Source organism: Mustelus asterias, chromosome 18 (genome assembly GCF_964213995.1).
Source record: "Mustelus asterias chromosome 18, sMusAst1.hap1.1, whole genome shotgun sequence".
Lineage (NCBI taxonomy): Eukaryota > Metazoa > Chordata > Chondrichthyes > Carcharhiniformes > Triakidae > Mustelus > Mustelus asterias.
This window is the reverse complement of record NC_135818.1, coordinates 90,778,336-90,790,574: the sequence shown is the minus strand read 5'-3', so window position 1 is coordinate 90,790,574 and position 12,239 is coordinate 90,778,336. Positions and strand designations below refer to the sequence as shown.

Sequence of the window (12,239 nt, the reverse complement as noted above, 5' to 3'; positions counted from 1 at the left end):
AATCTCATTGAATGGGGGAGCAGACTTGATGGGCCGAATGGCCTATTTCTTATGGTCAAAGCAGAAAACTACAGGCCAGTTAGCCTAACATCTGTTATAAGAAAAATGTTAGAAGCCATTATTAAAGATGTTGTAGAGTGGCATTTGGAAAAATTCAAGACAATCAGGCAGAGTCAACATGGTTTTGTGAAAGGGATATCATATTTAACCAATTTATTGGAATTCTTTAATGGATTGTTGGGCTTTATTCAAGGCTCGTAGGGATACAGTTGAAATAGAAAGTGGAAGAGTTTATACATTGGGAGGCATGGTGACACAGTGGTTAGCACTGCTGCCTCACAGCGCCAGGGACCCGGCATCAATTCCAGCCTTGTGTGATTGCATGGAGTTTGCACGTTCTCCCCGTGTTTGCGTGGGTTTCCTCCGGGTGCTCAGGTTTCCTCCCACACTCCAAAGATGTGCAGCTTAGGTTGATTGGCCATGCTAAATTGTCTCTTGTCAGGGGGTCAGCAGGGTAAATACGTGGAGTTATGGGGATAGGGCCGAGGTGGGGTTTTTGTCGGTGCAGGCTTGATGGACTGAATGGCCTCCTTCTGTACTGTCAGGATTCTGTGATTCTATGATTGGCCTTGGAGGGGCATGTCTACTGCCATCACTTGGAATATGTGCTGCTGGTTATTCACAGAACAGTTCATTGAAGACACTCACCAAATGGAACGATTATCGGACATGTGATACTGTATGTCATCACAACAGCAAATATGCACATGGTCCAGGCATACTCCAAACCAAACTGATATTCATAGGCTTGATTCTAAAGAGAGAGAGAGAGAGAGAGATGGAAGGATAGAATGAGTGACAAAGTATTCAATCTTCACAATCCTCAGAACATCATTAATTAAAAGACAGGTACCTCAGAACCAGAAATGTGGGGACCAGGGTATGAATGCCCTCCCACTAACCTCAGGACACTGAGACACACAGGCTCTCCAGTGTCAGGTGGCAATGACTTGTTTATCCACTATATATTGGGTCTTTATAACACATGAGAATCCTTTGAACATTTTTGCCATGGCCTTTACCTTTTTTACGTGTATTTGCTCAGCCTTTGATTTGGCAAAAGCAAGTCGTGCTGTGTACACAAGCAGCCCTGGGATTCGTAGCAACTCCATCGCTGTGCCAATCAAACTGGACGTTATCACATAGTTCACAAAGAAAGCTCCATTATCTGGGAGAAAGACACATCTACGATAGAAAGAAATAAGTAATTTACACTGGGAGATGTAACCCTGGAGTAAATCACAAGCTAATCTAATCGAGAGGGTTTATTTATAGAATGACAGATATCCAGGATGAGTTACTGGCTGGAGTCTAACCAAGGGGTTTGGGTAATTTACATATAGAACCAATACCCAGCAGTGAATCAAGGAACAGATGAGTAACCCAGAGGTCTAGCTAATGCTCAGGAGAAAATTTGAATTACAATCCCATCGTGGCAGCTTGGGATTTTAAATTCAATGAGTTTCTTCTTCTATGTTTCTTCTATGTTAAAGATCTGACTTTAAAAATCTCAGGTAGTCATGAAATTACCCGATTGATGGGGAAAAACCATCTAGTTCATTAAAGTACTTCTGGGAAGGAAGTCCTTACCTGGTCTGGCCTTCATGTGACTCTTGACTGACCTCTGAAATGGTCTAAGCCAGCCATTCATTGGCCTGGCAGTGGATAGAAAAAAGACACAACCTTTCCAGTGGACTCTGAAAAGTTCTCCTTCATAGAAGGATCTTTTTTTTATTCATTTGTGGGGCATGGGCATTGCTGGCTGGCCAGCATTTATTGCCCATCCCTAATTGCCCGAGGGCAGTTGAGAGTCAACCCATTGCTGTGGCTCTGGAGTCACATGCAGGCCAGACCAGGTAAGGACGGCAGATTTCCTTCCCAAAAGGACATTAGTGAACCAGGTGGATTTTTCCGATAATTGACAATAGTTTCATTGTCATCTGTAGATTCTTAATTCCAGATATTTTTTATTGAATTCAAATTCCACCATCTGCCATGCTGGGATTTGAACCTGGGTCCCCAGACCATTAGTTGAGTTTCTGGATTAATAGTCCAGCAATTACACCATTGCCTCGCCATCACAGAATCTCTACAGTGCAGAAGGAGGCCATTCAGCCCAACAAGAGTGCACCAACTCTCTAACAGAGCATCTTACCCAAGCCCTATCCCTGTAATTCGACATATTTACTCCACTAATCCCCATAAACACACATCCTGGGACACAACAGGGGGAATTTTACCATTTTGAGTCTAAGTGCCGAATTCGGGCGTCAAATAGATCCGCGCCTGGAATTCTCTTTCCAACGCACCCGTACACGTTTTGTCGGCTCCGGCCCGATCCGCGCTGTGGGCGGGGCTTAGCGCTGACCAATCGGAGCTCTGAACTGCGCATGCGCAGTTCAAAAAAAATCTGTCAGGGCGTGAAAGAAAAAGCAGAAAGCGGAGAGAGCGGCTCTCTCCTCTGGTCGGGGGGGGGGGGGTGGCAGGGGTGTGTGTGACCGATCATCCCCTGGGGGTGGAGGAGGGGGGGGTGACCGGTCATCCCCTGGGGGTGGGGGAGAGGGGGTTGACCGGTCATCCTCTGGTCGGGGGTGGGTTCCGCTGCCTGTCTGCGGCCGATCCCTCCTGGCACCATCACTGGTACACGACCAGCCACAGATTACTCTTCCCTGCAGGTGCGAGAGAGCGGGAGAGATGGCTGCGGCTGGTAGTGAACCAGTGATGGTGCCAGGAGGGATCGGCCGCAGACCGGCAGCGGAACCCCCCCGACCAGAGGATGAGACATCACACCCCCTCTCCTCCACTCCCCCCCCCACCCCCCCCACAACAGGGGATGATCGGTCACCCCCTCCCCTTCCCCCCCGGCAGGGGATGAGACGTCACACCCCCACTCCTCCTCCCACCCCCCTCCCGCCCCGACCAGAGGATGACCTGGGTCAGGGAGCCGCTGCAGTCTCTGACTCCGCTCTTCGGAAGCTGCAGCGGTGACTTCAGACTTTTATTCTGCAGGTCGGTAACAGCGCGGACGCGGATTGGGCCAGAAGACGGGAAAGTGGGATTTGGCGGGAGAGTTGGGCGCACGGTTCATTAAGTCGATTTAAATGCATGCAAATGCATCTAAATCGTCAGGCCGACGATTCGGGCGCGGGCCGGACCCGTATCCGGTGTCGGTAAAGCCGCGATCTGCTCGGAATCGGGTGCAGATCGCAGTATAGGCCCGACACCCAACTTTACCGCGATTTCGCGCCCGAAGGGAGAATTTAGCATGACCAATCCACCTAACCTGCACATGTTTGGACTGTGGGAGGAAACCGGAGCACCTGGAGGAAACCCACAGACACAGGAAGAATGTACAAACTCCACATAGACAGTCACCTGAGGCTGGAATCGAACCCGGATCCTTGTCGCTGTGAGGCAGCCGTGCTAACCACTGTTTGGGAGGGAGTTCCAGGATTTTGACAGTAACAAGTTTTGGGGAGGCAGAAGATGCAAAATTCCTAACCTCACACCTACCGTTGTCATCACAATATCAATATGGCTGTTCTAGTTCAGCAATCATAAGCTAGGAATACTCACTGGAATTTAATATCTGCTTCATCCAGAAAGTGTATGTCGAAGAGCCAGCGGAAAAAGACATCAAGACTGAAAGATAAAAAATTGTCAAATGTTATACTCAGTGTCAGGAAAAACAGTGATGGTATCAAAAGATCAGGGAAATTCAATAAACTGAAATGATTTCTGCTGGTTACATATTTTTAAAAACTATTGGAAAATAGGAGCTGATTAAAGGCAGGGACAGTTTGCTTCTGCTAATGGTACAAGTGCTTTGAGATGTTGATAAGTCTGGAAACATTGCAAACAGATCTTTACCTAAAGCAAGTATAATGTGGGAAAATGTGAAGTTGTTCATTTTGGAAGAGAGAACAAAAGAACAGGGTATTATTAAAATGGAGAAAAACTGCAGAAAGCAGCAGCACAAAGGGACTTAGGGGAAACGTGCACGAAACACAGAAAGCTAGCACACAGGAGCAGCAGGTCATCAGGCAGGGTAATGGAATGTTGGCCTTTATTTCAAGGGGGTTGGAGTATAATTATAGACCGGTGAGACCACATTTGGAATATTGTGTGCAGTTCTGGTCACCTCACTATAAGAAGGATGTGGAAGCGCTGGAAAGAGTGCAGAGGAGATTTACCAGGATGCTGCCTGGTTTGGAGGGTAGGTCATATGAGGAAAGGTTGAGGGAGCTAGGGCTGTTCTCTCTGGAGCGGAGGAGGCTGAGGGGAGACTTAATAGAGGTGTATAAAATGATGAAGGGGATAGATAGAGTGAACGTTCAAAGACTATTTCCTCGGGTGGATGGAGCTATTACAAGGGGGCATAACTATAGGGTTCGTGGTGGGAGATATAGGACGGATATCAGAGGTAGGTTCTTTACGCAGAGAGTGGTTGGGGTGTGGAATGGACTGCCTGCAGTGATAGTGGAGTCAGACACTTTAGAAACATTTAAGCGGTTATTGGATAGGCACATGGAGCACACCAGGATGATAGGGAGTGGGATAGCTTGATCTTGGTTTCAGATAAAGCTCGGCACAACATCGTGGGCCGAAGGGCCTGTTCTGTGCTGTACTGTTCTATGTTCTATGTATAAGAGTAGGGAAGTCTTGCTGCAACTGTACAAGATACTGGTGAGACCACATCTGGAGCACTGTGAGCAGTTTTGCTCCCCTTATGTAAGGAAAGATATCATTTCATTGGAGGCAGTTCAGAGAAGGTTCACTGGGATGATCCCCGGTGTGGAGGGATTTGTCATCGATATCAATGATCTGGATGATAATGTGGTAAATTGGATTAGCAAGTTTGCTGATGATACAAAGATTGGAGGTGTAGTGGACAGTGAGGAAGGTTTTCAAAGCTTGCAGAGGGATTTGGACCAACTAGAAAAATGGGCTGAAAAATGGCAAATGGAATTTAACGCAGACAAGTGTGAGATATTGCACTTTGGAAGGACAAACCAAAGAAGAACGTACAGGGTAAATGGTAGGACTCTGAAGAGTGCAGTCGAACAGAGGGATCTGGGAATACAGGTACAGAATTCCCTAAAAGTGACGTCACAGGTGGATAGGGTCGTAAAGAGTGCCTTTGGTACATTGGCCTTTATAAATCGGAGTATCAAGTCTAAACGTTGGAGTGTTATGGTAAGGTTATATAATGATGTGGAGATGCCGGCATTGGACTGGGGTAAACACAGTAAGAAGTTTAACAACACCAGGTTAAAGTCCAACAGGTTTATTTGGTAGCAAAAGCCACACAAGCTTTCGGAGCTGCAAGCCCCTGCTTCAGGTGAGTGGGAATTCTGTTCACAAACAGAGCATATAAAGACACAACCTCAATTTACAGGATGTATGTGCATTTAGAACGGAACAATCTCATTAGTGACAGTCAGCATGGTTTTGTAAGAGGGAGGTCGTGCCTTACAAATTTGGTGGAGTTTTTTGAGGAAGTGACAAAAGCGGTTGATGAAGGAAGGGCCGTGGATGTCGTCTATATGGATTTCAGTAAGGCATTTGACAAAGTCCCACATGGCAGGTTGGTTAAGAAGGTTAAGGCTCATGGGATACAAGGGGAAGTGGCTAGATGGGTGGAGAACTGGCTTGGCCATAGGAGACAGAGGGTAGTGGTCGAAGGGTCTTTTTCCGGCTGGAGGTCTGTGACCAGTGGCGTTCCGCAGGGCTCTGTACTGGGACCTCTGCTATTTGTGATATATATAAATTATTTGGAAGAAGGTGTAACTGGTGTAATCAGCAAGTTTGCGGATGACACGAAGATGGCTGGAATTGCGGATAGCGAAGAGCATTGTCGGGCAATACAGTAGGATATAGATAGGCTGGAAAATTGGGCGGAGAGGTGGCAGATGGAGTTTAATCCGGATAAATGCGAAGTGATGCATTTTGGAAGAAATAATGTAGGGAGGAGTTATACAGTAAATGGCAGAGTCATCAGGAGTATAGAAACACAGAGGGACCTAGGTGTGCAAGTCCACAAATCCTTGAAGGTGGCAACACAGGTGGAGAAGGTGGTGAAGAAGGCATATGGTATGCTTGCCTTTATAGGACGGGGTATAGAGTATAAAAGCTGGAGTCTGATGATGCAGCTGTATAGAACGCTGGTTAGGCCACATTTGGAGTACTGCGTCCAGTTCTGGTCGCCGCACTACCAGAAGCACGTGGAGGCATTGGAGAGAGTGCAGAGAAGGTTTACCAGGATGTTGCCTGGTATGGAGGGTCTTAGCTATGAGGAGAGATTGGGTAGACTGGGGTTGTTCTCCTTGGAAAGACGGAGAATGAGGGGAGATCTAATAGAGGTATACAAGATTATGAAGGGTATAGATAGGGTGAACAGTGGGAAGCTTTTTCCCAGGTCGGAGGTGACGATCACGAGGGGTCACGGGCTCAAGCTGAGAGGGGCGAAGTATAACTCAGACATCAGAGGGACGTTTTTTACACAGAGGGTGGTGGGAACCTGGAATGCGCTGCCAAGTAGGGTGGTGGAGGCAGGCACGCTGACATCGTTTAAGACTTACCTGGATAGTCACATGAGCAACCTGGGAATGGAGGGATACAAACGATTGGTCTAGTTGGACCAAGGAGCGGCACAGGCTTGGAGGGCCGAAGGGCCTGTTTCCTGTGCTGTACTGTTCTTTGTTCTTTGTTCTTGTTCTTTAAGTGCAGGTCAGTGGGACTAGGCAAAAAATGGTTCGGCACAGACAAGAAGGGCCAAAAGGCTGTAATTTTCTATGGTTTCTAACTGTGGGGCAGAGTTTTCAAGGCCGAGATAGATTTTTGATCAGCAAGAGAATCAAGGGTTACGGGAAGGTGGACATGAGGAATGCCGAATCAGCCATGATCCTATTGAATGAGGTTCAAGGTGCTGAAAAACCTACTCCTGTTCCTATTTTTTATGCTCTTCATCCAGTAACAATGGGGAATAGAACAGAAAGGGTTTGGATAAGGTGTTAAAGAATCAAAGGAGGAAACAAGGTGTGAACTTTGCATTTACATCTACAAGGTAGACTCACAAAATGAAGCTAATTAAATTTGAATTCTGAAGAGGTTAGTGCAGATAAGCGAAGATCAAAAGGGAAAAACTATATCAGAAACATTCAATCTGTGCAAGAATAGGAAAAGTCAACCAACAGTAGGAATAGCTGTCTTAAGTACCATCAAGCCATGCATGTGAAGAAAGCCTGCCTTAAAAAAACAGTTGTTTTGTTGGGTGGCACAGTGATTAGCGCTGCTGCCTCACATCGCCAGGAACCTGGATTCAATTCCCGGCTTGGGTCACTGTCTGTACGGAATCTGCATGTTCTCCCGTGTCTGCATGGGCTTTCTCCGGGTACTCCAAACATATAAGATTACGAAGGAAATAGATAGGATAGAAGCAGGGAGGTTGTTTCCACTGGAGGGTGAAACTAGAACTAGGGGGCATGGCCTCAAAATAAAGGGAAGCAGATTTAGAACCTTAGTTAGGTCGCACTTGGAATATAGTGTTCAATTCTGGTCGCCACACTACCAGAAGGATGTGGAGGCTTTGGAGAGGCTACAGAAAAGATTTACCAGGATGTTGCCTGGTATGGAGGGCATTAGCTATGAGGAGAGGTTGGAGAAACTTGGTTTGTTCTCACTGGAGCGACGGAGGTTGAGGGGAGACCTGATCGAAGTCTACAAGATTATGAGAGGCATGAACAGAGTGGATAGTCAGAAGCTTTTTCCCAGGGTGGAAGAGTCAATTACTAGGGAGCATAGGTTTAAGGTGCGAGAGGCAAGGTTTAAAGGAGATGTACGAGGCAGATTTTTTACACAGAGAGTAGTGGGTGCCTGGAACTCGTTGCCGGGGGAGGTAGTGGAAGCGGATACGGTAGTGACTTTTAAGGGGCGTCTTGACAAGTACATGAATAGGATGGGAATAGAGGGATATGGTCCCCTGAAGGGTAGAGGGTTTTAGTTAAGTCGCGCAGCATGGTCGCTGTAGGCTTGGAGGGCCGAAGGGCCTGTTCCTGTGCTGTAATTTTCTTTCTTTGTTCTTTGACTGAGTTGAGGAGGAACTTCTTCACCCAAAGGGTTGTGAATCTGTGGAATCCCCTGCCCAGTGAAGCAGTTGAGGCTACGTCAATGAATGTTTTTAAGGCAAAGATAGATAGATTTTTGGACAGTAAAGGAATTAAGGGTTATGGTGAGCGGGCGGATAAGTGGAGCTGAGTCCACGAAAAGATCAGCCATGATCTTATTGAATGGCAGAGCAGGCTCGAGGGGTCAGATGGCCTCCTCCTGCTCCTAGTTCTCATGTTCTTATATTCTGACAGACCATAGGCCTTATGTTTCCTCCGACAGTCCGAAAGACGTGCTGATGAGGTGCATTGACAGTGCTAAATTCTCCCTCAGTGTTCCCGAATAGGTGCCGGAGTGTGGCGACTAGGGGATTTTCACAGTAACTTCATTGCAGTGTTAATGCAAGCCTTACTTGTGACACTAATACAAAAACTTTAAACTTAAACTTACCTCAGAGGCAACCCGAAAGAGATATAGCTGCACGGTGTTTTAACTTTACTGGCTTCTTTTACAGCTTTTAAAAACCTATAGGATGTTGTGGAGGTTTTGGGAGAATTAGCCCAGCCCACTGCTCTGCTGAGAGCCATCAGTGGAGACAATTTAACGAGTTCTCCGCTGGGCGCCATGGACTGAAGTCTCCGGGCCTGCTACCTCTCCCCCCCAACTCCGCCAGGAATGGTTCATTCCAGTGGGGTTCCCAACAGTGGGGAGCTGGCAGCCCATCTCCGCTGGAGTGAAGGTGGACCATTTAGGCCCCCCAGGAGGTCAGGGGTAAGGGGGTGCCCCCTGGGCATTGCCAGCCTGGACTCCTGGCACTGCCCTAGGGGCACCTTGGCACTGCTCACTGGGCATCAGGCAGTGCCAAGGGGGCATGGCCAGAAGGTCCCGGCCTGCTGCCACTCTGCAGTCGGGAGGAAAGGGTCTGATTCGGGCTGGACAATGGGATTAGGGGGGGGTTGAGATTGCCGGGGGCGGGGGGACTGGCGGAGGTTGGGGGGGGGGGGGATCAGGTGATCAAGACTGCCAGGGAGGGGGATGTGGGGGGTCGGGGCAGGTCTGGGAGGCCAATGATTGGGGCATTGTGGGGGGGGGCGGTCAGTGAACCAGCAATGTGGGGTTGTAGGGCTGCCCAGCGATTGAGCTGGCCAGTGATCAGTAGGCCGGCAGTGCAGAGCTATACTGTGCATGTGTCGATCTTCATTCTGACAGATCAGCACATGCGCAGTGGCCCACTCAGCGCTCTCGGGCGAGAATAGGACCTGCCCCTCAATTTTCTCGCTGAGGTACTCTGTGATTCTTGCTGAGGTACTCTGCAGTGCACAGAGTATGGGAAATTCATTTTGAAAATCCTGCCAAAAAAAACAATGTAATTTCCTCCAGTTTTTACGTGAATTCGGCACTTAGAATCATTTTGGGAGAATCCCGGCCAAGATGTTGGAAACTGGGTAAAGTTAGTGATAATGTATATAGCCATTGCTTCAGCTAAGTGTACTTGTAGTTGGCATTATTGTTGCTTCCTTTAGTTTAATAAACATTTATTTTAAAATCATCACAAAATGTCTGGGGCATCATTCTTTGAATTTCAAAACTTTTCTCACATTCTATCAAATTGTAAATGACAGTTGATTGTAGTTGTTTCAATGTTGTGAGATTTGGCATAACCTGGCATTTAGCATCAACCTTGTTCTTATCAGCAGCAATGAGGAGGGAGAGGTGGGGCGCAGTTGGAGGGGGTAAACTGACATTAGTGAGTACAAGGCTGGATTGAGGTCATTGTTCTCAGCAAGTGGGGGGGCATGGGGTCACTGCCATTAGTGCGAGGAGACATGGAATTCAGATTAACAATAAGCTGTCTTTGAGCTGAGTACAAACTGAGCGCTGTGTCTGTGCTGCACTGCCCTGACTTGCATTGCAACGATCTAAAGGAAGATCTCCTTATTCACTGGTCACAGGAAAACACAATGAATCTATAGCAACAGATGTTTCATCTCAATACCAGGTTCTGTTTTGCTCTTTATGCACAGACTTGACATAGTCATCGAGTCAGTACCTGGTCAGGCCCAGTGATGGCAGAATGATCACCATGAAAACCAGGAAGAAATAACACTTGTGCATTGTCACTTGGTTCTCAGTTGACCTGAAACAAAATCAAAATGGAGAATCAATATTCAGCCCTCAGTGAAAATAATGCCTCAGGAACTTTGCATAATGGCACCAACACATTTGTCTTCTGTGTCATAAGACACAAGAAAATCAATTAGGGATGTAAGAGAAGCGATGGACTTGGAGGGGATTTTTAGAACATAGAACAGTACAGCACAGAACAGGCCCTCCGGCCCACGATGTTGTGCCGAGCTTTATCTGAAACCAAGATCAAGCTATCCCACTCCCTATCATCCTGGTGTGCTCCATGTGCCTGTCCAATAACCGCTTAAATGTCCCTAAAGTGTCTGACTCCACTATCACTGCAGGCAGTCCATTCCACACCCCAACCTCTCTCTGTGTAAAGAACCTACCTCTGATATCCTTCCTATATCTCCCACCACGAACCCTATAGTTATGCCCCCTTGCAATAGCTCCATCCACCCAAGGAAATAGTCTTTGAACGTTCACTCTATCTATCCCCTTCATCATTTTATAAACCTCTATTAAGTCTCCCCTCAGCCTCCCCCGCTCCAGAGAGCCCTAGCTCCCTCAACCTTTCCTCATAAGACCTACCCTCCAAACCAGGCAGCATCCTGGTAAATCTCTTCTGCACTCTTTCCAGCGCTTCCACATCCTTCTAATAGTGAGGTGACCAGAACTGCACACAATATTCCAAATGTGGTCTCACCAAGGTCCTGTACAGTTGCAGCATAACCCCACGGCTCTTAAACTCCAACCCCCTGTTAATAAAAGCTAACACACTATAGGCCTTCTTCACAGCTCTATCCACTTGAGTGGCAACCTTTAGAGATCTGTGGATATGGACCCCAAGATCTCTCTGTTCCTCCACAGTCTTCAGAACCCTACCTTTGACCCTGTAATCCACATTTAAATTAGTCCTACCAAAATGAATCACCTCGCATTTATCAGGGTTAAACTCCATTTGCCATTTTTCAGCCCAGCTTTGCATCCTATCTATGTCTCTTTGCAGCCTACAACAGCCCTCCACCTCATCCACTACTCCACCAATCTTGGTGTCATCAGCAAATTTACTGATCCACCCTTCAGCCACCTCCTCTAAGTCATTAATAAAAATCACAAAGAGCAGAGGACCAAGCACTGATCCCTGTGGCACTCCGCTAGCAACCTGCCTCCAGTCCGAAAATTTTCCATCCACCACCACCCTCTGTCTTCGATCAGATAGCCAGTTACCTATCCAATCGGCCAACTTTCCCTCTATCCCACACCTCCTTACTTTCATCATAAGCCGACCATGGGGGACCTTATCAAACGCCTCACTAAAATCCATGTATATGACATCAACTGCCCTACCTTCATCAACATACTTAGTTACCTCCTCAAAAAATTCTATCAAATTTGTGAGGCACGACTTGCCCTTCATGAATCCGTGCTGACTATCCCGGATTAATCCGCATCTTTCTAAATGGTCGTAAATCCCATCCCTAAGGACCTTTTCCATCAATTTACCAACCACTGAAGTAAGACTAACCAGTCTATAATTACCAGGGTCATTTCTATTCCCTTTCTTAAACAGAGGAACAACGTTCGCCACTCTCCAGTCCTCTGGCACCATCCCCGTGGACAGCGAGGACCCAAAGATCAAAGCCAAAGGCTCTGCAATCCCATCCCTTGCCTCCCAAAGAATCCTAGGATACATTTCATCAGGCCCAGGAGACTTATCGACCTTCAGTTTATTCAAAACTGCCAGTACATCCTCCCTCCGAACATCTATTTCCTCCAGCCTATTAGCTTGTAACACCTTCTCTTCCTCAAAAACATGGCCCCTCTCCTTGGTGAACACTGAAGAAAAGTATTCATTCATCACCTCGCCTATCTCTACTGACTCCATACACAAGTTCCCACTACTGTCCTTGACCGGCCCTAACCTCACCCTGGTCATTCTTTTA

At 47.3% G+C, this 12,239-nt stretch overlaps 1 protein-coding gene across 1 annotated transcript in view; it reads right to left on the bottom strand.

The window, feature by feature from the left end:
• The window catches only part of tmem63c (transmembrane protein 63C), a 161,320-nt gene that overhangs the window by 20,233 nt on the left and 128,848 nt on the right, over nucleotides 1-12,239 (bottom strand). The window contains exons 19-22 of the mRNA XM_078233152.1: nucleotides 10,217-10,303; nucleotides 3,637-3,702; nucleotides 1,083-1,245; nucleotides 709-814 (exon numbers count right to left, since the gene is read on the bottom strand). Of these exons, the coding sequence (XP_078089278.1) occupies nucleotides 709-814; nucleotides 1,083-1,245; nucleotides 3,637-3,702; nucleotides 10,217-10,303 (422 nt within the window). The remainder of the gene's footprint in view (nucleotides 1-708; nucleotides 815-1,082; nucleotides 1,246-3,636; nucleotides 3,703-10,216; nucleotides 10,304-12,239) is intronic.